The sequence below is a fragment of the Esox lucius genome, chromosome 6 (assembly GCF_011004845.1).
Source record: "Esox lucius isolate fEsoLuc1 chromosome 6, fEsoLuc1.pri, whole genome shotgun sequence".
NCBI classification, from domain to species: Eukaryota; Metazoa; Chordata; class Actinopteri; order Esociformes; family Esocidae; genus Esox; species Esox lucius.
This window is the reverse complement of record NC_047574.1, coordinates 6,489,817-6,515,608: the sequence shown is the minus strand read 5'-3', so window position 1 is coordinate 6,515,608 and position 25,792 is coordinate 6,489,817. Positions and strand designations below refer to the sequence as shown.

General features: G+C 45.4%; 2 protein-coding genes across 2 annotated transcripts; both read left to right on the top strand.

Annotated features, from left to right (window-relative positions):
- Positions 1-928: 928 nt before the first annotated feature.
- Positions 929-25,792, top strand: LOC105009375 (ubiquitin thioesterase ZRANB1). The gene is made up of 10 exons (XM_010868798.4): positions 929-1,279; positions 1,972-2,996; positions 12,664-12,851; positions 17,033-17,186; positions 19,732-19,803; positions 21,019-21,217; positions 21,885-22,005; positions 22,463-22,592; positions 24,119-24,348; positions 24,512-25,792. Exons 2-10 carry the CDS (start codon positions 2,036-2,038, stop codon positions 24,731-24,733), a joined length of 2,277 nt encoding a protein of 758 aa, XP_010867100.3. The 5' UTR covers positions 929-1,279; positions 1,972-2,035; the 3' UTR covers positions 24,734-25,792.
- LOC117594584 lies at positions 19,810-21,004 on the top strand. The gene is made up of 2 exons (XM_034292789.1): positions 19,810-20,641; positions 20,684-21,004. The coding sequence occupies exons 1-2, from the start codon at positions 19,832-19,834 to the stop codon at positions 20,732-20,734; spliced, it is 861 nt and encodes a 286-aa protein (XP_034148680.1). The 5' UTR covers positions 19,810-19,831; the 3' UTR covers positions 20,735-21,004.

Genomic DNA, 25,792 nt, shown 5'->3' with positions numbered 1-25,792 from the left:
ATATACACACACATATATATATATATATATATATATATATATATATATATATATATATATTGATAGGACAAAAAAAACGATTGAGGGGGTGTAGACTTTATATAGGTCCAGAAACTCCATATCAAATTGCTTAATTATGTTCAGTTCTAGATGATGACTTCGTACAAACAGGAACGTAAGGGAAAAGAAAGGCAAAGACGACCGACAGTTTTAACGGTAGACAGCGAAATGACGTAGTTGCATAAAATAAAAATCTCTCAGTCTTCAGAAACGCCTGCGCAGAGGAACGGATAAATCCGGGAGCTGTCTAGTGATGGTAATTCCGAATCATTACAGTGAACTTTTTTAAATGATTCTGAGCCTTTGAATCATGGATTCGTTCAGCATATCTTCATGTCCTATCGGTTAATTCCATCTATATCTTATGATATGTCCATATTTGTCAATGTAATAGCGCCCGGTTTGCTTTTTCCAAGAAAAAGAAACACAAGATAATTTTACAGTTAACATATTTGCCATGTTTATAGCAAAATAATTGTAATTTGAATAAATAATGAACCCAAAGTTATTTTGTGTAACACGTATCATTGCACACATAATTTAAAAGTGATTTTGAAAACGTAATTAAAATGAAGGAGTGAAAGAGAGTTTTACCAGCAACTACTTTTGAAATTACATTTATTCAGGCAAGTGTGACATATGGCATTGTGATGCATTTGTTTATAAACGTTTTTAATACCGACCTCACTGGCATGCTAAATAAATATAATTATGTCATTTTGCGTTGCGCAATAGTGATTAATTTGAATTTATATTTAAGAGTAGTGATTACGTACACTCAGTTCACTAAAAATATGATGTACAAAAATAGGAATCGTTCGCGAAATGCAATCACAAGGAGCCAAATGATCGTCTCCTTCACAAATAAGATTCAGTTCCCAGCCTTCACCCGAAAGATCCGTTCGTGAAGAGTCGATCATCCCCAGTACCAGTACGATGGAGTCCGGGGGATTAACAACATGACATAAAGAGGGAAGCGGAACGGGGTTTATACTGTACAAACACGGTTCTTTTTACTGAGTTAATCGTGGACAAAGAACGGAAAACATGTGAGAGAGAAAACAGTTCGCAATCAACTGGAAGAACGCGGGGAGCGTGAAAGGTTCGATAGAACGACGAAGAGGGACTGGTCAGCTCGAGCGGTCTCTGGTTTGTTGTGGTTCAGGACCAATGAGGAAAAGTAGCTAGCCTACACGGGAGAGCTAATTCAACTAGCGAGGTAGCTAACGTCATAGTTTCAGTTGATAACGAAAGTGACAAATTGAATCATGATAGAGACCAGGCAACGTTCTTCATTGTAGTTCAACATGTTTACTCAATGAACGACAAATAGCAAATTTTAACGGAAGACTAGCAAACAGGCAATGCTACCTAGCTAACGCCTAGCAGCAGTCGCTAGGTAGTTAACGAGTGTCAATACAAATCATGCTGCCAAAACGGGACGTCGGGGGGGGGGGGGGGTTCTTTGAAAATTTAACAGATACAGAAGGTGGGAGAAAATGGCTGTCCGTATAAAAAACAGACAGGTGGTGCATTCATAACAAAAGCGAGCAAACGTTTGCGAACTAGCTAACATTTCGAGCTAACGAAACGTAAAATGACAGTCGTATGTTAGCTAGCTGGCTTGGGTTTTAGTTGCTGGGCAAAGTGCAGTGTTTACGTAAGAAACTCAATTACTTGGTATATATTATTTTCTTGCTTTGGGGTGGTACGGAACGTGAAATTGCTGTTATGTTAATCCGTTATGTTACGAAATTCAGATAAATGTATGTTCAATAAATTACATATTACAAACTATACATTTTGTATTTGTCTGTTCAACATTTTTTTTTATTTTTGCCCAATACATTTTTTATGCATACAAATAATTTCCCATAAGAGCTTTTTTTTTATCTGCATTTTTGTCTACAGCTAGTGCTATCCTGATCCTTTGGCCAAGGGAGCAGAACAGTCTTTCCTTTCCAGCTGATAAATAATGACTGAGGTGGGAGTGAAGTGGGCCTGCGACTACTGCACCTATGAGAACTGGCCGTCTGCAGTCAAGTGCACCATGTGCCGGGCACAGCGCCCCAGCAGCCCCATCATCACAGAGGAGCCATACAAGAGCAGCCCCTGTAGTTTCAGCCTGGAGCCCGGCTGCGGCTGGCAGGACCCCCCAAACATAGAGGGCAGCGTTGGAAGTCTGCTCATCTGTCCGGACTCCAGCGCCAGGCCCCGGGTCAAACCCCCGAGCACCGCCGAGACTAGCTCCAAGTGGTCCTGTCAGATATGCACCTACCTGAACTTTCCCCGGGCGATCCGATGCACCCAGTGCTTGTGCCAGCGCCACCAGAGAACCCCCCGCGGCCCGACAGAGTCCCCTCCAACGTCGCGCTCTAATGCAGGCCGCCGCCCAGCCACGGCCGCCCCGCCCGCCCACGTGGACCCGTGCACAGAGGAGTACAACGACCGGAACCGACTCAACACCCGTGGCGGCGGCGGAGGAGGAGGCAGCAGCAGTAGCACCGGGCAGAACTGGACTTGCACCGCCTGCACTTACCAGAACTGTCCCAAGACCTGGAATTGTGTTGTGTGTGACCACCCTCACCCGCAGCCCCGACCTAAAAGCCAGGAGGCTATTCCTATAGAACTGGCCGGGCAGTCTGATGAGGCTCCCTTTCCCATATCCTCCATAATTAATGAACAGGACAGAGATAGGGCTCGGTGGAGAGGGAGTGGGGGGAGCTGTAGTGGGGGACTGGGACAGGGGAGGACATCTCCAGCTACCTCCCAGAGAGAGGCCGAGGAAAAGATGGACTTCCAGAGGATCGAGTTGGCGGCGGGAGCGATGAGCAGCAGAGATGAGCAGCATCAGGAGAAAATCGACTTCAAAAAGATGAAGCAGATTAAGAACCGGATGAGGAAAACAGACTGGCTGTTTCTCAATGCATGTGCAGGTGAGTGGTCACCACTTGATCAGTCCATTACTATTTGCCCATGAGGCTTTGCGGTTTTCATCCTCTTAATCATGGCCCCTAACTGCTTCAAGTTCCAAGTGCAATTTCTGACCCCTGTTTGCCCCTAAAATTACATCATCTGACATGTAGTAGGCTAATCAGGAAGACTTGAGAGCAAGGCTAAGCTAATTGTTTCCTGTGCTAGTTTACTGTAGCCATTGTTCTGCTAGTCATTGTTGCTCAACCCTATTCAGTGGTGAGAGTGCACTGTTCCTATCTCTCCATCTCCCTGGCAACACACTGGCACTGTAATCCTTTTAGTGCCTTCTGTGATGTCATACTCTGCCAGGGCAGCCAGATGGGGGAGTCCCAAACGGCACCATACTGCCCGTATGTTGTCCTTCATCCAGTGAGGTCACCTGATGAGTAACTGGGTTCTGGTCAAAGGTAGTGCACTATAATGTCCTATTGTCACTGACACTTAAAGAGCCACTTTGGTCACGTGACCTCCCAGCTGAAGTGCTCAACCTTGCATTGGTTTAGGAGACAAAAGGAAGTGTGACAGCGTATTCTAACCTATGAAAGCAAAAAAAGCAAGGTGTAATACAAAAGGGTATATGTTAATTGGTGATTCTCTTTGGTGGGTACGCGATCAGTTTGTCGTTCAGTTGCTCAGTTACGGCACTGTGTGATTTGGCAATCCCACGTCATTTCCTGAAGACTTGATCGAGTACATTGTGTCATGAACATTATATAGTTGTCTGAAATAATTATCTTAAGGAATCACCACAAATGGCGTGGCGTGTAGCTGTCTAAACCTAATGTCGTCAGGGGCTCTGGTGAACGTGAGGGAACGAAAGCAGCCAAGGAATCTCGACCCGTCTATTGTAGCTGAATGGTCGTGTGTGTTTACGTGACAACTGGGGCAACAGAGTTGAAGTTAAATGTCAAGGAATGTCACTTGATACGTTAATGCAGACAAAAACGTTTTGTGATCGGTCTGTTTGAAAGGGTATCACATAAAATGATTATTATTGGCAAATTGTTCTGACAGGAAACGTGCCACAAATTGTGTCTGAACCCAATGAAGGACTTTGTGCCTATTAGCCTTAAAAATTGTTATTGACGTGACATTTCGATGTAAATAACGTCAGTGCGGTTTCCCATTCATGGTTGCGATGCACATTTGCATGCCCAGCGCCTGACCTCAAATCTACTCAATAGTGTCTGCAAATTGAGCTCTGTTGCATCCTGTGTCCTTTGATCATCCTTGTTATGTCTGTGGGACTTGATTGTAGTCAACCTCGGGCAAATTCAATGATGTCTGTGTGTCGTCCCACACTTCACTTCACAGTGCGTGTCAGAACAAAACCACAAAGTCAGAACTCGGAGTGTTTTCTTAGACATAGATCCAGGGTAGATTATTACAAAGAAATTGCTCCAGCATTGAGTTCCCAGGATCAGTGTGCTCCGTTAGGATTCAGGATGGATGAATGGGGCAAAATACGGAGAGGTCTTTGAGGATAATTTGTTAAATAGGTACATTTTGCGGCTGTTGTAGCAATGTTTTAGTGTGTTCAACCACAGCGCTTGGAAGGTTAACGATTCACTCGTAACAGGTTTGATATTCCGTCACTGACAAATAACGAATCGTGACAGCAGAAAAATAATGAGAACAGGGGATGTGTGAAGTAAAAAAATAAAAATAAAATATATATATATACTGCACTGATTTTAAAGAAAATATTTTCTGAAAACATGAGTATCTTACCAAGGGAACAAAACGGATGGTATGTTAAAAGGAGAACTTAATCTTTCCCTTCTGGACCGTGTTAAACAGGAAATCGGAACTAAACAATAAAACAAATAGAGCTCTTGACTATTCCTGTTACTGAACAGGATAATACGCAGACTTGAGCTCTCCAAAGCTAAATGAGTAACGGTAGTCAAAGAAGTCAGGGGAATGACGGCTGATGTGCTTCTTCCAAACTTTGCGTCCGTTCTCCCTTGTCACTGCTCCAAAATGTGAGCACACTTGGCTCCTGGGTTTCCAGCCTGGGGTGCTTAAATAGGGCCTTAAACTCCAAGCAGCAAACAACAGTAGTGTTGAATTTCAGTGGCTAGGATAAACTCCCTAAGAAGGTATATTTACAAATTGCCCCCCAGTCCAGTGGCCCCTTTTTCTTCCATGGTAGAGATCAGGGTGGACCCACGTATAATGTCCCTGTGTCTCAGATGTTAGACTGTGGTGCTTACAACGCCAGGGTTGTTGGTTCAATTCCCATGGTTGGACACCAAGGAAATGTATGCACTCACTGCTTTAAGTTGCTGTGAATAAGACCACCTGCTAAAGTAAATGTGGTACAAGCCAGTTCGATCAAAGCTCATGTATTTTCATTTTAGGGTCTGTATCTTGAAAATGAAGACTTTTGAAAGCTTGCGTGACCCCTGCCATTTCAAAATTGTCTCTGTCTCTGATAGTGGAAGTATTGCCTTGGGCTTGCACAGATTAACAGCAGCTTGGCAGGGTTAGCAATGAAAGGACCAGCTGGTATACACAGAGGGGGAGAGGGCGTTTGGCGCTGGATCCAGAGAGCGAGAGAGACTGCGAGAGACCGAGAACGATAGCCCCAGGGGAGCAACACAGTTATATCCACCCACATATTGAGAAAACAAAACGAGAAATACTGTTTGACGCTCTGGAATCGGTGGAAAGGCTAATGGTGGCCTTCGCTGCAGTGCTCTGGGTAGGCTTTCCCGGTTGGTCACATCCGTGTGTGACAGAGTAGGAGACTGGCTCTCTCTTTCTCATGGCTAATACACATAATAAGCCATTAATAAGTGGTCTGCGTGACAAATATATTTCTATAGTAGAGTAAGTGATTTATTTATCCAGTCACATTTGCGACAGGAACAAAATGGGTCAACTAAGCGAAAAGTGTGCAAAATCTGATTTGTCCAACATTGCTAGCTAGCTAACCTCAGCTAAGCCAACTAACCTCCCTGAAACAGGCTGTCAATTACATAGGTTGCAGCTTTGCACTGCAGCACACAGTATTTACCTAGATAGCTGGCCAGCTAGCTACTTCTGCTGAGTTAGTGACTAGTCTATGATGATTTTTTTCCTCAAATTCAGTGGTATCCATGTAATTGTATTGTGATTCTGTTTTTAATATCCCTGCTACAAATAAAAACTATATATATTGGTGTTGTGCGGGTCTGCTGTTTTGTTCCACCCACACAGGCCAGTCATTCCAAATAAGCCATTAGCAAACATCAGACTATATGGATGAAGTAGAATTTGGAATCCCAGACCTGACCAAAACTACGAAAATATAGAAAATGCTTTTAATTGACTGGCGTGGGTTGGCAGCTGAAATGTAGCGTACTTTGAGAGGAATACTATGGCCTAGTTTTCTAGTTGTCATAGATTATTGGATAAAAAAAAAAGGACTTTGGCCTTGCGAAGTCCTAAACCTGCCTGTTCTTTGGATATAACTGTGGGACTGCGGGTCATGATACAAGTCAACCAGCGCATTACTAGGGAGGTTGACCTATTGGAGCGAGCTCGTGATTTTTGGCAGCGCGCTCTGGTGCCTGCAGTACTTCAGCAGTTTGTTTTGGTGTGGAATATCAGCCTCTGCACGCACGGCAACAAAATCACAAACTTAAAATCTGCCATTAATGTTGATTCAAACTCAGCCATTAATGGAAGAGCGCTTCAAACATTTTCGCAAAGCAACATGTTTGTTTCATGTCAAGTAACTACCTCTTCTCTTTAACTAGTAGATGTCTGTGGGTTAATATACAGAGCCGTAGGTTGTTTGAGTGTTTAACCAATTAGAGTTGTACCAATTCCTCAAAGATATATCGATTTTTTTTTTTTTTTTATGTGTGGCCAAAGAGGCTTGGCTTTAGTGTCGCCGGTACTGACATTTTGTAAACAGATGTTGGTGTGTTTAGTTCTTTCTCACTACGTAACTTAAGCCAGTGGTAGCAGTAGTTTCTCTTGAAGTTTGTTGTTTTATTATTAGCTGACATTTTGTAGTTTACTAGTAATTTACTTTTTAAAGTAATTGTTTTAACAATAGAGAAAGAACTGGTTGACAACACAAAAATTTGGATACCAGACAGCCCTACTTACTGCTACTCCTCCACTCACCCAGCCTGTCACCCACCCTTCCCCTCAGTCCAGACAGCCACCCAGCTACCCAATCACCCACCCAGTCCCCCAGTTCACACAGCCATCCAGCTACCCGATCATCCACCCAGTCTCTCAGTCCGTTCAAACAGCCACCCAGCTGCCCAGTCCACCCACCCATGCAAGCAGGCAGTAAAAATAGCTTTGACATATCATGAGCAACACCAGGCAGGCAGAAAAGGCATAAGGACAAACAACAGATGAGAGCTCTGACAGTTTAACCTTCACTCTGATTACTCTCGGCCCTCAGTCCCCTTTCCACTCCTCTACTCCCTTCTCTCAATCCCCCCATCACCTCTCCCCTTTCCTCTCCCTTCTCTTTCGTCTCCTCTCTCTCTCTCCTTTCTCCTCCTCGTGTCCCTGAGTTTGTTCCTGAAGCGTGTGTTGCTTGTCGACCCGTGATGTTGAGGAGGCGTTTTGGGACGCAGGGCTGTAATAACCCCTCCCCCAACCTCACGGGTCGTTGTCTCACCTCAGGATGATGTCTCCCGTCCACGGCAGTTGTCACAGTCTGGGAAGGTGTGTGTGTTATTGAGATGCCAATACTATTTCATGCTGGGACATTACTAGGGCTTTATCAGCTGACAGTGACTCAGGTTTCTGCCTTGCTATGGGATACATTTACACCCCTCACCACAGCAGGCCTTCCTGTCCAGCTGATGCTCTGTTGTTTTTGTTGATCCAATAATGGCCTAGCCCCCAGGTATCACAAGGGAGTTTTTGAGGAGTTGTTGTTGTGGGACAGGCTAGGCTATTTGGTGATGCTGTGATTGCTAAGTTCTCTCGCTCATGCATGAATATGCTACGATACAAAGATGAGCATTAGGCAGCAGACACTAGTTCCTCCATCAGAGATTATGGTGCTGGAAACTCAGCCTAACTGAAATGCAACGCTGCGTAGAATTTAAAGAAAAACACGTTGCTGGCATCGGGCATGTTTTTCCAAAAACAATAGCATTTCTCAGTTTCAACATTTAATATGCTGTGTTTTTGCTATTTTCAATTAAATTATTGTAGGTGGTATAGCTGCCCATTTGTCTTGGCAAAATGCCTGCAGGTCATGCAAAGTCTTTGGTCGTCTTGCATGAACCGCATGATCTCCCCAGAGTGGCTCAATGATATTAAGGTCAGGAGGCTGTGATGGCCACTCCAGAACCTTCAAATGTTTCTGCTGTAACCACTGCAGGGTCAACTTGGCCTTGTGCTTAGGGTCATTGTCATGCTGGAAAGTCCATGCGCAGATTTCGTGCAGATGAATGCAAATTGTCTGCCAGTTTTTTCTGATAACATGCTGCATTCATCTTGCCATCAATTTTCACAAGTTTCCCTGTGACTTTAAAGCTCAAACATGCCCAAAACATCAGTGAGCCACCACCATGCTTCACAGTGGGGATGGTATTCTGTTCACTACAGGTCTTGTTGGCCCCTCTCCCAACATACCGCTTATGGTTGTGACCCTAAAGCTCTATTTTGGTCTTGTCACTCCAAATTACAGTGTGCCAAAAGCTGTGAGGCGTGTCAAGGTGCTGTTGGGCACATCGTAACTGGGCTGTTTTGTGGCATTGGTGCAGTAAAGGCTTCTTTCTGGCAACTCACCATGCACCTTATTTATGTTCAAGTATAATCGTATTGTGATCTTTGAAACAACCAGACCATCTTTTTCCAGGTTACCTGTGGGTTTTTCTTTGTATCCCGAACAATTATTCTGGCCATTTTGGGTGAAATCTTTCTTGGTCTCCCTAACCTTGGCTTGGTATCAAGAGATCCCTGAATTTTCCACTTCTTAATAAGTGATTGAACAGTACTGACTGGCATATGGAAGGCTTTGGATATTTTTTTATATCCATTTCCATCTTTATAAAGTTCCATTACCTCGTTACGCAGGTCTTTTGACAGTTCTTTTCTGCTCCCCATGGCTCAGTATCTAGCCTGCTCAGTGCATCCACATGAGCTCCAAACTCACTGACTATGTATACACAGACACTAATTGCCATTTTCACCTGTGTTTGTGTCACCTTGTGTCTCTGTAACAAGACCAAGTATTCAAGGGTAATCATTATGATTCAAAAAGGAGCCAAACCACTGTGTGATAATAAATGGCTTCATATGATCACTATCCTTAAATACATGTTTTGCATTTTCAATATCAATGCCAAAATGTCACATTTTCTGCCAGGGAATGCAAACTTATGAGCAGGACTGTAAATAATTTGCATATCATTGCATTCTGATTTTATTAGCATTTTATGTCAATTCGGGGGTCTTAACTTTGTTTGGAAACAGGGTTGTAGTTGCATTGATCCTGAGTGTGCAGAGACTTCCTGTTTTGCACTCTTCTTTATCTCCGGCACTATGACAAATCATACTGTGAATGAGGTAATCCTAGATATAGGAAGTGATGGAGCCAACCAGGCCTTTACGAGCTGGCCGAGTCTGGGAGTACTTCCTCACATTTCAGGTCTCCGTCTAATTTTGGTCACCCCCATCCCCGCATTTTGTGTTTGATGTTGTTTCAGTACTGGTTCTGATGTTATGAAAACTCAGATCAGATGATCCCACGGTTTTAAATTTCCACAGCAGAAGGAAGCAGATAGTGTTTGTGTGATATTGTTCTTTTGTTTCAGTTAGCTAGCTTTTACATAATCTTCCTGTTAGAAAGAATAAGTCCATATCTAAACATTACACACGCCTATTGAGTGAGCGTCTGAAAGTGCTGTGCAGTGCAGTGTTCTCAAAATACATTTAGCCTATTTGGGAATTGGATTTGACATGGCGTTGGATTAAAATTGATTTATTATACTGAAACAAAGGAGTTTTCCTGAGTCCTATCTGGATAGCAGAAATGAGCCCCGGTTCTTGTCAAGAACCCTGTTTAAGCTGAGGCGAGTGACAAGCTTTTTCCCTTGACAATGTCCTTCACCTCCTTACCCAAATCTAGAATGAGAAAGTAATTTATGGAGTTCAGTAACTGCTATTGATCTGTCCCAGCCCGTGTGTTTGCAGAGCGTCACATCGGATTAGTAAGATGAGACGGGAGGAATGTGCTGCAATGTAAATGTAATTTTAGCCAGGACAACAAAGTGCGTTGAGAAGGGGATGGGAGGGGGGGTGGGGGTGGGGGGGGCTGGTTGAGTGCTAACACCGTGGTGGAGAGGCTTGAGAAGAGAGACGCCTCCCCTTTGGTCTGTCCATATGTCTGGGGTTCTCAAACCCCCTGTCCGCTGCATTTATTTGACCTCTTCAAGTGATGGCCCACCTGATCCAATATGTCACCTGGTCATCGGACCTTTTGGGTGAATCCGGTGTGCTTGTTCAGGGCTACAACAAATAATTTCTACTGAAATGTCGGGTGGAGTTTTGAGATCCATTGCCATGCATGAAGTCGTGACAGGACACGCTTTGTTTGGCTTTGTCCTCTACCCGGCCTCCAGGGGGTTTAATCGCAGTAGTGCTTTATTTGACGTGGGGTTGAAAGGGGAGCCAAATATTTGACTGCTGTCACTAATGTTTAACTCTCCTACTCTGATTGGCTCCGCTAGGGCTTAACTGGGCCTATGTAAAAGCATCAGTAGCATCACTAGATAAATGTTGGCTGATTCCTGTGGCTTAAGGCAGTCGCAGCACATAACTACAAAATAATCAGTCAATAAAATCCGAAAATGACAACGACACACAAAATAAATCAATGTTTATTTGTAGACTGACTTCAAAATTCTATCCTATTCTCTATGTAGTGCACTAAAGAGTGCCGCTAAATGTGTGAATAGAGTGCCGCTAAATGTGTGAATAGAGTGCCGCTAAATGTGTGAATAGAGTGCCCTTTAGGTGGCCGTTTGTTAATTGAAACAGTACGGGTTATGATCTGTGCGATGGCGGAGGTTGTAGGTCCTTTAACGAACACGACAGCTTGTCAGTAACAACTCGCGTTTTAGCCAGCAAGGGACATTTCCCCGGAGCCACTTCCGCACCAGGCCTTTAATCCATTCAGAGACTGCTGCTGTAGCGGCACGTGACGGGCATGCCATGTGGAGTGGGGGAGGCCCTGTATCCGTCTGTAGTGGTATCAGGGTTTATGATGCAGACCCCTTCAGGGCTGTCAAACACTGGCCCCGCCCATGGGAGCGTGGAGGTTTTAGTTCGACAACATGCCATGCCATTCGGGCGCATTTCCAGGGGGCACAATGGATCAGTACGATGTACAGTGGGTGTAAGCTTCCACCCGCCATTTGTCCCTTTGTATCCATACATGACTTGGTGCCTTACTTGTCCGGCTAGTTGTGTTTCTGTCTTGTTTATGCATTCCTGCCGAGAGTCTGGCAACCCGGCAGTTCTCTGATCGATCGATTGATGGATCCCTCAAGCAAGGTTTATGAAGCCTGCTTTGTATCAGCAGTTGTCACAAAGGGCTTGCACAAATACCCGGCCTGAAACCGCCAAGAGGACCGGGATACGCGGTCGCCCTTCTGCGGTCAGGGAATGTCTCGTCCGTGCTGGTCAGTTCCCTGACTCCACGGTAACAAAGTCATTGTAGACGGCACCGACCTTCACTGGGCTTCCAGGCGTTGCGTCTGCACCGTCCTTCGAGTGGATGTGTATTTAATAAAGCTTCAGGGTGAAACTGTTGTTGTTCTCGTCTGGAGAGTGGTTTTGTGTTAAATAAACAGGTCTCAGTGTCTCTGAACAAGTCCGTAGTAGGGCTGTCTGGCCGCGGAGAGGAGACACCTTAGACGTTATCTGGGCTGTAGCTAAAGCATGTAGGCCAGTTAGCTACACTGGTTCACAGAGGCCAACCTGACAGCGGTGCTTGTTCACTGCCCGGTGTCATTTCTTTCCTTCCTACGAATTTCTGCCCTAATGAAGAATGACAGCCAGAGGGAGGAACCATGTTTGTGTGTGTCAAAGGGATGAGGGCGATGTGTGCACGTGTGCGCATGCACGTGTTCCCTTATGCAATGCAAACAATGTCTCAGTGTGTTTACGGTTTGAGTATTCATCATGACCCCCCCCCCCCCCCCCCAGTGCAATCCGCATTCCAATATGACTTCAGGTCTCTTAGGTCTTTGATGTGTGGCTACGTTCTGTTTCTTTTTTTTTGTAACATACAGTAATTCCCCTTTATGGAAGCCTTTGTGGTTGGTCCAGTTTGGACCCCGTCTGTCCATTCAGGTAGCATACAAATGTGTGTCCAGTTAGCTGCTGTTATGCCGTCAGTTAGCCACCTTGTTTAGTTTATCGGTCTAAAGTTATTTTCATGTTCAACAAGTATTAAGAACAAGCGAACATAGTCAAATCAAGCAAAATCATTTTTTAGGAAGTAAAAAATTAAAAATGGTTTCCAGTGTGGTTCTATAATCGGATCGTGTTATTTAACTTGTTAATAGAGTTCAGTCACCCACCTCTGGCTGTCAGATAAATGTCCCCTTTGACGGCAGTACGGTTTGAATTGAATCCCGTCCCCTTCTCCAGGTGTGGTCGAAGGCGACATGGCGGCGGTGGAAGCCTACAAGTCCTCCGGTGGGGACATCGCCCGCCAGATGACGTCAGACGAAGTCCGTCTCCTGGACCGACCCTCGGCCTTCGACGATGGCTTCACCTTGGTCCACCTGGCCATCCGCTTCCAGAGACAGGACATGCTGGCCATCCTCCTTACTGAGGTATTCCCCCCACGCACGCACACGCACTTGTCCTCTGAGGTAAGGAATGAATTGAGAGAACTGCCTTGCAGTTTGGCTCTTGTGGCTTGGAGTTTAAACTCGGGTTCCAGCTTTCTGACGGTGTCTGGGTCAGTTATGGGTAGTGATTGTCTTTCTGGCGGTGTCTGGGTCAGTTATGGGTAGTGATTGTCTTTCTGGCGGTGTCTGGGTCAGTTATGGGTAGTGATTGTCTTTCTGGCGGTGTCTGGGTCAGTTATGGGTAGTGATTGTCTTTCTGGCGGTGTCTGGGTCAGTTATGGGTAGTGATTGTCTTTCTGGCGGTGTCTGGGTCAGTTATGGGTAGTGATTGTCTTTCTGACGGTGTCTGGGTCAGTTATGGGTAGTGATTGTCTTTCTGGCGGTGTCTGGGTCAGTTATGGGTAGTGATTGTCTTTCTGGCGGTGTCTGGGTCAGTTATGGGTAGTGATTGTCTTTCTGGCGGTGTCTGGGTCAGTTATGGGTAGTGATTGTCTTTCTGGCGGTGTCTGGGTCAGTTATGGGTAGTGATTGTCTTTCTGGCGGTGTCTGGGTCAGTTATGGGTAGTGATTGTCTTTCTGGCGGTGTCTGGGTCAGTTATGGGTAGTGATTGTCTTTCTGGCGGTGTCTGGGTCAGTTATGGGTAGTGATTGTCTTTCTGGCGGTGTCTGGGTCAGTTATGGGTAGTGATTGTCTTTCTGGCGGTGTCTGGGTCAGTTATGGGTAGTGATTGTCTTCCTGGTGGTGTCTGGGTCTGTCGGAGCGTGGTGCCCTTCTCCGGGCGCGTACGTTCAGATGAAACACAGTACTTCCTGGTGGGACAAGCAGTGAGATGAGATGCAGAATGGCTTGGCGAGATGTGCATTGGACTTGACCAAACCATATTTATTACTTTTTTTAACATTTTCTGTAAACCATTTTTTACAAATACTCGAAAGCCAGACACCTTGGGACGGAGTAGTGACATGACTATTCTTGTATCCATGGTGATCCTTAAAGGCCAAGGCTGACCCCCTCGGGTTGGGGTCAGGTGGACCAAGGGTTGTGTGTGTGTGTGTCCGTTCTATGAGTGTTATCACTCAACAAACGGCTTGGCGCAAAATGTATTCAGCAAAAGTCACGTGTAATCGGACTCGTTTATATCCACCCGTACGGTCTGGGTAGACGGTTCTCACAGCTTTCAGCTCCGTGCTGCTGACTGGACTATGTGGGCCAGATGGGAAATACACAGCAGTGCCCATATAATATTATAATATCCAGTAATACCATCCCCTATGTGGAAGTAAGGAAGCCATGGATATGGACTAAGAGGATTTAGTCTAACGCACAAAGCCCATTCATATCCTGTCTCTCCCGTCGTTCTAAAATGTCTTGTCAGCAGAAAAGGTGAATGGTGAGTTTAGGCCTCAGGAAAGTATGCTGAATTGGTGCGTGTAGGTGATTGAGGAAAAAAAATATATGTTGGCGCTAGGGTAATACTTTATTGTTATTTTTTGATGTATTATTTTGTGGATGTGGGGTTCTTGTGAGTAATTTTTTCATTAAGTCCTTAAGTTTTCAGAGTTAAGTCTCCAGTTAAGGACAATGGAGCTGTCAGGGTCGTGTGGCTCTTGATAAGAGTGGATGCTAAATTATTGAAGTACAAAATGTAAATGTACCAGGGCGAGACTATTTTAAGTCGCACGAGAACAGCATTGGTCCTCGAGGAAATGCAGAAGAAACACTCCAGGCATTCGGAGGCACGATCTGTGCTCCTCAGTAGCTTCTCTAGCTACAGGCTAATAAACCATTCTGTTTGTCTTAAAAATATGTTTTAAACCTAACCTCAACCCCTACTTTAACTACTCCAAGAAGCCTTACGCCCAGTTTTTAAGAGACCAGAGTATGTGCCCCCAACTCCCTTATGCTGTCTTCGTGGCTGTGGAATCTGCCCTGTTGACTATAGAATCTCGTGGAAACCACAACACACACTGAATATATACATATAATTGCCGGCTCAGGACAATGTAGCCTGTAACCATGGCATTAATCTAATTGCAGTGGATGTGTGCTTTCAGGATTAGATCTGGGATTACGCTAAAAGCAGGTCCCTGGTGAAGCCTGCGTGATGCATCTCCGCTGAAGGGAACCGATGGCATTCAGCCAGACCTGGGTTCAAATGTGCTTCTGATATATTGGTGACCCTTTATGTCTGTTTAGCTGAGTTGGTCTGGGGCAACAATATCAATGGAAAGAGGGCAGGCTGCAGACCTTGCCCACATGACACTGCAAGTAGGCTGAAGGCAAATGCCAGAAGTGTCTTTTATATTTAACTTTTCGTCCTTGTTTTGCCAGCTAAACTGACTGAGATTTACAGCTTTGACCTGGGAGCAGTTAAGTTTAACCACCTTGTTGAGGGACGGAACGCGCACTCTAGTAACCTCTTTGTTACTGGTCAGAGGCAATAAGCGCTAGGCTGCCTGCTACGCCTGAACCTCATCGAAAGATTTAAAGTAGTATTTGAACCCAGGTGGCATGCCATTGGCTGATGCCCGGCATGGAGAAGAGGCGGCCACGCCTCCAATGACAGCACATGACGACGCCACACTTGTTGTCGTTGCGTTAATTTAGGGGGGATTATTTCTCACGTACAATCTATTTATTGTGTTGTGGAGAGACCGGTATGCGCCCGTCTGTAATCTGGACCTGTGTTCTAGATTACACCTCTGTTTACCTGGGCTGGGAGTTTACCATAATCTGACTGGTGTTTTCAGGCGCGTCAAAACGATTCCACTTCTTCACCTCTGTTGTTTTTTTAGTTTTTTTAAGATTTGGGGAACACAACAATTGCACAGTCCAACTGGACCGAAACTGGGTTTGACTCTGCAGTTTTGATGTTATTTCAACAAAACATACTCAACCTGATAAGATACATTTATATATTTTTTTTTTTAACCAAATGTCAATCAAATTGTCTCTTCTGCATGGGCTGTTCTGCTAAAGAGCTGTGCTGATAAGGGAGTGGGAATAAATAGTTACTTGTACATAATCTCTAAATGTTGGATGTAGCAAAACCTTTTTCCTGGGTTCTGGTAACCTAACCAGTTTTATCTCTGGAAATGTGTTGTGTGACAAAATTCATGTGATGTAGAAAGGTTTTACATTGACTGTGAAGGCACCACAGTCTTCCTAATCAGGTCACAGTTTTGTTATTTAACTTCTGCTCTTGGGGAATGAAAACTGCATCACTGTAGGTCAATTTGTTTATAATCACTGTTTATTAAAGATGCACTAACAGATAAAGAAAGCATGATTATACAACACATCTGTCAGGTCTATTCTTGCTTTATACAGGTTTGCATTTTGAAGTCCAATTGAACAGTTTATGTCAGCTATCAATGTATTCCAGGAGATCATGTTGGAGTTTACATGTCTAGGTAGTTTAGTCTAGGTAGACCAACCAGCCCAAGTTTGAATATATAAATATTGTTGCAGAGCAAAGCACAGGACACAGATGTGAAACCAACACTGTTTAACACAGTAATGAAAGGAAAACTATGGAATCCCAGGAATGACAAAAGTCAGTAAAAGGTTATGTGATGAGTAAATTATTTAAAAGGATAGTGAAATATAAGTGTTCAGTTTCCTTTGCCTACTCTAAGCCAACCAAATAAATTAACTTTTTTTATTTGTCACTCTTTTCGCCTCACTTTTACTATTTAGAACAGTTATTTTATCTATTTCCCATTTTGCTAGTGTCATATTATAATTAGAAGGGTGTGTCTAAAACCATGCACGGGATAGATAGGTTGTATCTAACCATCAATGCTGAATACAGACTAGAGCAATCGAAACAAATGTTTATCTTATATTTGTTTCAGTGTGTTTATATTATATTAATATAACTTATATTACTGTCTCCAGCTGTTGTACAATGTACGTTAGTCAGAAGTGCCTTAGAAAGACGTCTGAAAGTTAGCTACATGTGTTCAAGTTTTGACACAGCCTACAAAATACCGGTTTATTTGATGAACTATTTGATATTTTTGCTTAACAGCTGTACTCAACAGTTCTAGCAAAATTGGGCGTGTTGTTGTATAGCTAGTCAGCTGCAAGATAGCGTTGGTCGTAGTACAGGCGGCCACCAGGAGCTTGACGTCCTCCCTTCCCTCGGTCTTCTGTCTAGGTGTCCCAGCAGGCAGCCAAGTGTATTCCCGCCATGGTGTGTGGTGAGCTGACAGAACAGATCCGTCGGGAGATCGCCGCATCTCTGCACCAACGCAAAGGAGATTTCAACTGTTACTTCCTGTCCGACCTGGTCACCTTCACACTGCCTGCAGGTAACTGTCCACACCAATGACCACTGTTTATCAAACAAGAATAGATGCATGGTATTGTCCATTAGGTTTAAACAAAATGGAGATGTCCTTTGAGCTCCTCTCATGAAATGACTTAAACCGACATAGATGTTAAATCAGTGCTAATAGGAAAAAATAAATGTTTTGCACATTACGTTTTTCTGTCTGTTCAACATGGTTATAATGAGGATCTCTATAGATCACTACAGAGGATGAAGGAGCATGAGGCACTGCTCATCTTGTCCAGATAGCCCTTTGGCTAAAGACAAGTACAGTTGTTGTCATTCCTAGTTTTCTAAGTAAAGTGATCTGAGAATTATAGCTATTCGCTAGCCACTATTTTACCGTCCTATTTGTCACTGACAGGCTCCCATACTGTGGAGAGATGTTGAATGACTCTTGATCAGTTACTTGTAGAATATGTCCAGCATGTGTTTGGGTTAGAACGCCTGAGCTTCTTCAGGGGAATTTTATTTAGATGTAGTTTTCCAACACAAGCCTCAATCTGTTGCCTCAATCTGTACCCAGATATTAAGGCTTTAGTGAAGGGCTCCAGAACCTCTTTAATTTTCATATGTAAGGACGTGTAGCCTGTCCCAGAATACCCACAATGTCAAGGTGTTTGCTTTGACAACAAGGACGTTTTTGTCAAACCGAGTTATGTCAATATTGCTGGTATTGACAGTCAATATTGCTGGTATTGACAGTCAATATTGCTGGTATTGATTGTTTCTTAATTATTGGAATCAGTTTATGCATGTGAAATGCAATGAAATGACAAAAACAAATAACATTGTCAAATTGTCTGTAGTCTGGTGTGATGGGTTGTCCGTAGTCTGGTGTGATGGGTTGTCCGTAGTCTGGTGTGATGGGTTGTCTGTAGTCTGGTGTGATGGGTTGTCTGTAGTCTGGTGTGATGGGTTGTCTGTAGTCTGGTGTGATGGGTTGTCCGTAGTCTGGTGTGATGGGTTGTCCGTAGTCTGGTGTGATGGGTTGTCCGTAGTCTGGTGTGATGGGTTGTCCGTAGTCTGGTGTGATGGGTTGTCCGTAGTCTGGTGTGATGGGTTGTCCGTAGTCTGGTGTGATGGGTTGTCCGTAGTCTGGTGTGATGGGTTGTCCGTAGTCTGGTGTGATGGGATGTCCCACTCTGTTTTACTGTTCAGTGCCGGGCTGTAATCTGTCCTTCTGCAGCCTGCCAGGGTGAAATGGAGGATTATTCAGGGTTCAGCAGATCATTTCACTGTCGTCTGTGACGCCAAGTCATTCAGTGCAGGCTGAACTGGCCTTTGGGCAGCTACATTGAGAGCTTTCTGTCTCCTGGCCTTGCTTTGTCTCCCCCCAGGTCCCTCCCCCTTTCCCCCTCTGTTCATAGGACCTCACTGATAGGGTTAGGTAAGTCAGGAAGTCCAAATGTACGTGTAAGTAGCAGCAGATTGTCTAGTCGTTAGGGGGTCTGACCAGTAACTGAAAGGTTGCTGGATCAAATCCCAGAGTTGGCAAGGTGAGGAAGGCAGGGAACTCTCAGTCCAGCTAGGTTGATGCTGTGAATGAGACATTGGCTGGCTGTCACACAATTTCCTCTTCAACCCAGTAAATGTTTGATTTTGTCTTAGTGCTTTAATATTTCAAGTTCATTGTTGTGATGGATAATTCTGGGAAAGAAGGCTTAGGTATTAGTCTCAGTGTGATAGGAAGAGCACGGTGCCTTCATCTCCCTAGGAGCAGAGGTTATGACCTGTCCTCTCTGGTAACCAGGTCAGCCTGTAGGTCAGTAGGTCTTACTTTTTGATCATTTTGTGAAGCTATTTCTGGGTGCTTTTCTGATGTTTTGTTAGTTTAGGTGAGCCAGACACTTTAGGGGAGTCTTGGTCCATATCATCTCCTGACTTGGTATGTCATTGTGATTGAAATGTTTTGGTGTGGCTTGTTCTTCAATAGTTAGCTTTTTGTCCCTAACTGGAGCATTGCTACCTAGCTGGCCTGGCTCCAAAAGTTGATAATCAACACCAAATGTTTTGAGAAGTTGAACTGCTCATTTATAATACAAGAATGCATCCACATTGCAGTCAAGCTGGCTTGTTACTTGAACTTTGACTGTAATAATCCTCTCCCACTTCTGAATTCCTGTCTGTGTAAAATGAGTGTGCTGTCAAATACGGGATAAAAATTTCTGTAAATGTGTCCATAAAAATTTAACCATGTAAACATTTCACCATTCCTTTTCAGGGAAAAATACAGCAAGTCCTACCTCAAAAGGACATTTGTCTCTCTCAGCTAGACAGTCAGTGCATTCACTATTGACCGAGAGAATAGCTAGCGCATGAGTGTGAGGGTGTGTGTGTGTGTGTTTTGTCTGGAATGTCATTAAAAACATTGTTTTTCAGTGTATTCACTGTTTTAACTCTGGTGTTTTTTTTTCTTTTAGGCAGACAGAATTGGAAAACGTGACCTGGGTACTTGGTACTTCAAGCTGATGTTGTAAATGTGTAATAGCCTAATTGTCTTGCTTCTCTCTTGTTTTTCAAAGACATAGAAGATTTGCCCCCTGCGGTCCAGGAGAAGCTGTTTGATGAGGTGTTAGATCGAGACGTCCAGAAAGGTGAAGGTCCCACAGAACAGCGCCCGGAATGCCCGTCGACATCCCAGTCCTCCTAAACGACATCCCAGTCCTCCTAAACGACATCCCAGTCCTCCTATACGACATCCCAGTCCTCCTATACGACATCCCAGTCCTCCTATACGACATCCCAGTCCTCCTAAACGACATCCCAGTCCTCCTAAACGACATCCCAGTCCTCCTAAACGACATCCCAGTCCTCCTATACGACATCCCAGTCCTCCTAAACGACATCCCAGTCCTCCTAAACGACATCCCAGTCCTCCTATACGACATCCCAGTCCTCCTATACGACATCCCAGTCCTCCTAAACGACATCCCAGTCCTCCTAAACGACATCCCAGTCCTCCTAAACGACATCCCAGTCCTCCTATACGACATCCCAGTCCTCCTAAACGACATCCCAGTCCTCCTAAACGACATCCCAGTCCTCCTAAACGACATCCCAGTCCTCCTAAACGACATCCCAGTCCTCCTAAACGACATCCCAGTCCTCCTAAACGACATCCCAGTCCTCCTAAACGACATCCCAGTCCTCCTAAACGACATCCCAGTCCTCCTAAACGACATCCCAGTCCTCCTAAACGACATCCCAGTCCTCCTAAACGACATCCCAGTCCTCCTAAACGACATCCCAGTCCTCCTAAACGACATCCCAGTCCTCCTAAACGACATCCCAGTCCTCCTATACGACATCCCAGTCCTCCTATACGACATCCCAGTCCTCCTATACGACATCCCAGTCCTCCTATACGACATCCCAGTCCTCCTATACGACATCCCAGTCCTCCTATACGACATCCCAGTCCTCCTATACGACATCCCAGTCCTCCTAAACGACATCCCAGTCCTCCTATACGACATCCCAGTCGTAGAAATACCACAAGTATCAGACTTGACGGAGCTGCAGTAGCGTCTCCTCTCACCGCCCTCTCCTCTGCCTCGCTGTCACTCCCTCTAATTAGGCTATTGGAGCGGTCTCATTTCTCTCCCCCACACTTACACAATTACTCTCTGTCTGCCTGAGTGTGCGTGTGCGCGCTCACGCCTGGTCTTGGAGGTGTCTTATGACCCATTTCGGCTGTAATTGGGTTATGTGGGAGAGGTGACTAGTTCCTCCGCGTGGTCCTAGCCTGGAAGAGTGATCTAGTTGTCGTCTAACCTTTGTCTGAAAGCGTGTGTGTTTTCTGTGTCCAGAGCTGGAGGAGGAGTCCACCATCATTAACTGGTCTCTGGAGCTGGGTACGAGGTTGGACAGCCGGCTGTACGCTCTCTGGAACCGCACCCAAGGAGACTGTCTTCTGGACTCTGTTCTGCAGGCCACCTGGGGCATCTATGACAAGGACTCAGTTCTCCGAAAGGCCCTGCACGACAGCCTGCACGACTGCTCCCACTGGTGAGAGACCCCACCTGCAGACAGCAGGGCCACTCAGAAACGAGTGTGTCATATGCGCTGCTGTTACAGCCTCTGGGTCTGTCTGTTAGTTCCTTCAGTGCCCGCTGGGACAGAAGTGTTTGCCGCTGAGCGTGACGTGTTCTCCCATTAATTGTGTGTTTGTATTGTGTTGTTTCGTTCAGATTATTATTTTTTTAAACCTAAATGAGATTTTTCTCTCTTTGAATGTAAGATCAGTCTGATGAACAACAATGAGATTTATTCATGGCCTTTTTCTTTTGCTCATCTTTTCCATGTGGGTCAGTAATACTGTAGGGTGCTGTATGAAGTGATTATATTATGGTTTTGACTCTGGTTTTGACGGTCGTACTGTTATTGCTCCAGTGCTGCTCCCACTGACATTGCTGTGGATAAGAGCACTGTGAAATCACCGACATTTTAATGTTTATTTGTTTATTCTCTTCCTTCCTGCACTGCTGTTAGTTACTGTAGGAGTGTGAACTCACTACTACTACTGGTTCGTGTGATTGTCCCTGATCTACCTGGCTAAATGACTCACACACACACACACACACACACACACACACAATAAAAAAACAAGGCGTGTCAATAGAAGTGGTGTATTTGGTCCCTGGCAGGCCAATTGAGATAATGTTCCTTGTCCCAGGTTCTACACACGCTGGAAGGAGTGGGAATCCTGGTATAGCCAGAGTTTTGGCCTGCATTTCTCCCTCAGAGAGGAGCAGTGGCAGGAGGACTGGGCCTTCATCCTGTCACTGGCAAGCCAGGTAACGCGGCCCCCACACACCCACTGACCAACCGGAGAGGACGTGATTAGATGCACTTAACAGAAATGTAAATGCAACATGCGACTGTAGCTAATTTTATTGCAGGCGGATAGATGCTGCGGCATGGGGATGCTGCGGCATGGGGATGCTGCGGCATGGGGATGCTGCGGCATGGGGATGCTGCGGCATGGGGATGCTGCGGCATGGGGATGCGGCGGCATGGGGATGCGGCGGCATGGGGATGCGGCGGCATGGGGATTGGACGGCATTTGAGGAAAATAACCTTTTATTTCTGGGATCTTTGATTTGAGACCATGCAACATGGAAACCCACACATGCGTTTTATATTGGTTTTCAAAATAGCTTGATTGTACACAATTCGGCAATGGGACAGAGTACAGCATTTGCCATTTTGAACTTTCCTGTGACACCCCTTCTGTCTGTTTTTCCCTGGCAGCCTGGGGCCAGCCTGGAGCAGACCCACATCTTCGTCCTGGCCCACATCCTCCGCAGACCAATCATCGTGTATGGAGTGAAGTATTACAAGAGTTTTCGTGGCGAAACGTTAGGCTACACCCGTTTCCAAGGTGAGTAGTTGCCACGGCGGTAATGTTTTCTGTCAGTGCCGTGATTATTATGGGACGCTGTGCATTGTAAAGACCCGAAGGGGTTCCACGATGGTTCTGTTAGCTACGTAGAAAAGGTGCTGCCAGATTCTGTCCTTATTAACACCATGCTTAGTGCTTTGGTTTTAGCTGCAACTCGCATGTCCATGAGCAACCCTGCTAGTGTGCCTGCTGATGTTTGTAGACGCACGCACGCACACAGACACGCACACAAACATCATCATCATGGAGTAGGCCATTTTTTTGAATTTTAACATCACCTTGACACTTCACAAAAACAGACTATCCATCACGCTTCCATAAATGAGCGTGTAAGAAGGGTGCCCCAGGATGTGGTTGCTAGGTAGCATGAATGTGTTGGGCAACACAAATCTAGTCCTTTCATATGCAGAAAAGCACCAGATACCATCAGAAGCACTTGGTGGTGGTGGTGGGGGCAAACCAGTAGACCAGCCTACAGTACACAGCTGCACAGCTGCTTCTCCACACAATGGCCCTCCACACTGCCCCCAGGGCCAGGATCTGCTGACTCTACCGCGCGGTCGGAGACACGGATGGTGCTCAGCGCCGGAGCCAGCGTCCACTCGTCCCTCGCAGTGTAATTTGAGTCCTGAAAGGATCTGTTCCTGAAAAGGGAGCTCTGGTGTCGTGTGGCTTCAGGCTTTTGTCGTGGCAGAGGCTGCGTGATGCCTCTGTGGTGTTGTTGCAGTTGGTCTGACCTCCCCAGATGTCTTTGTCTGCCTGTGTGTTCATAGTTACAGGATGGGCTGCTCAAACACATCCCTTATTTTCAGGCTGCTGGTTTAAACAAAAAGAGAGAGAGGTTGTAATGACAGGCTTTTGTTGGGGATATTTCAGCGACGGCTGGTGTGATGTGTGGTAGCCTTCCCCAAAAAGTGCCTGCTCCTCAGGAGGGGATTTTAATTTGGCATTATTGTAGCTTAGCATTTCAAAATAATCCCAGTAGTCGTACAGACATGCAAAAAGTCAGATCCTCTGGAGTTAATGTCAATGGCTGCTTGAATAGCTGAGTAGCTGTCGGTCTGTCAGATTGGTACATGTCAACTTGGTTGGTCTCTGGAGTGTATCAATCCCTGCAGTAATGTTTGTATCTATCCCTGCAGTAATGTTTGTATCTATCCCTGCAGTAATGTTTGTATCTATCCCTGCAGTAATGTTTGTATCTATCCCTGCAGTAATGTTTGTATCTATCCCTGCAGTAATGTTTGTATCTATCCCTGTTTGTATCTATCCCTGCTGTAATGTTTGTATCTATCCCTGCTGTAATGTTTGTATCTATCCCTGCTGTAATGTTTGTATCTATCCCTGTTTGTATCTATCCCTGCTGTAATGTTTGTATCTATCCCTGTTTGTATCTATCCCTGCTGTAATGTTTGTATCTATCCCTGCTGTAATGTTTGTATCTATCCCTGCTGTAATGTTTGTATCTATCCCTGCTGTAATGTTATGTGGTTGTCTGTCTCCAGGGGTGTATCTTCCTCTGCTTTGGGAACAGAGTTTCTGCTGGAAGAGTCCCATTGCTCTGGGTTACACACGGGGACACTTTTCCGCCCTGGTGGCCATGGAGAATGACGGTTACGACAATCGTGGCGCGGGCGCCAACCTCAACACTGACGATGACGTCACCGTCACCTTCCTGCCCCTGGTGGACAGCGAGAGGAAACTGCTACATGTACACTTCCTGTCCGCGCAAGAGGTATGAGTCATCGTTTGTGGCGCTTTGAGTTTTAGGATGTAGTAAACTGGTGGACCTAGTGGGGTTAAACTGGTTGGCCTCCTGAGCTGTTCAACAGTGACAGTAATGCATTTTCTCGCCATCCATTATTTGTCCCTTCTCTCTACCTGTTCTCCACCCCCAGATGGGAAACGAGGAGCAGCAGGAGAAATTGCTGAGGGAGTGGCTGGACTGCTGTGTTACAGAGGGAGGCATGCTGGCCGCCATGCAGAAGTCCTCCCGCCGACGCAACCACCCCTTGGTCACCCAGATGGTGGAGAAGTGGCTGGACGGATACCGGCAGATACGCCCCTGCGCCTCACTCTCCGACGGCGAGGAGGAGGAGGAGGAGGACGAAGACGAGTGAAGCGAGGAGGGTGGGACACGTGGCAGACACGGGAGGGGATGTTGGAGGAGACAAGGACGCGGTCGGCATCGCGGCTCGCGGAGGACAAGGCGGAGCCTAGGACTCGGAAGACGGTGTGCCTCCTCATCTCAGAGAGAAGCAATGTTCCTCTGTTCCGACATCTCAAGAGGACGTGTCCTAACCCCCCCCCGGCTCTGGTCAAAAGCAGTTCACCAAACAGGGACTAGGGGGCCAGACGGAGAGATCAGAGGTCATCCACTCCACCACCTCAGAAGCACTGAACTGAGGTTCTAAAAGAACATGGAACATTCTAGAATCTCCCTAAACGATTTGGGGAACAGGCCTCTGCGATGTTAACGTGGAAGTACCTCAACTGACAAGATTGTCCTCCAAACACTGCTGAAAAATAGTTGCTACCTTTCTTTATTTCAGATGAAGAACTATGGCTGGTGAAATGTTGATCATCTTCAGAATATTTGGATTTTCCTCCTCCTCCCAAAAAAAGTGTAAATCTTTACCTTCAATAATGCACGTGTTTCTATACATTATGTACACTAACAGGAAGAAAGAAAATATACCAGCATCAAAGTCAACGACCGGGATCTTCTCTGAGGTTCCACTGTTACAGACATCTACCTACAACAGAACATTGTTTTACAGTTGTTTTCCAAAGTCTTTCCCAGCTTTCCCTGCCTTTATATCATATTCATTTTGTTATTGGAAGTGTTTGCCATGTCATCTCCCTGGTCCCGAGGAATTCACCTGAAATGGCACCCTGTTCATTATATAGGATACTGCTTGAGGTCCAGAGTTGTTTACTCTTTCGGGAATAGGATGCCATTTTGAAAGTGAACTAGTACCAGTATATTTAGGAGACTATAGTTATATTTAAGAAAGCTGCACTCATTAAATCCTTCTATTTAGAGAATTGTTATGGCTGATGGAATTTGCTTAAAGCTAAAAGAGCGTTATTAGGGATACATATGATCCCTGTGTGTGTGTGTGTGTGTGTGTGTGTGTGTGTGTGTGTGTGTGTGTGTGTGTGTGTGTGTGTGTGTG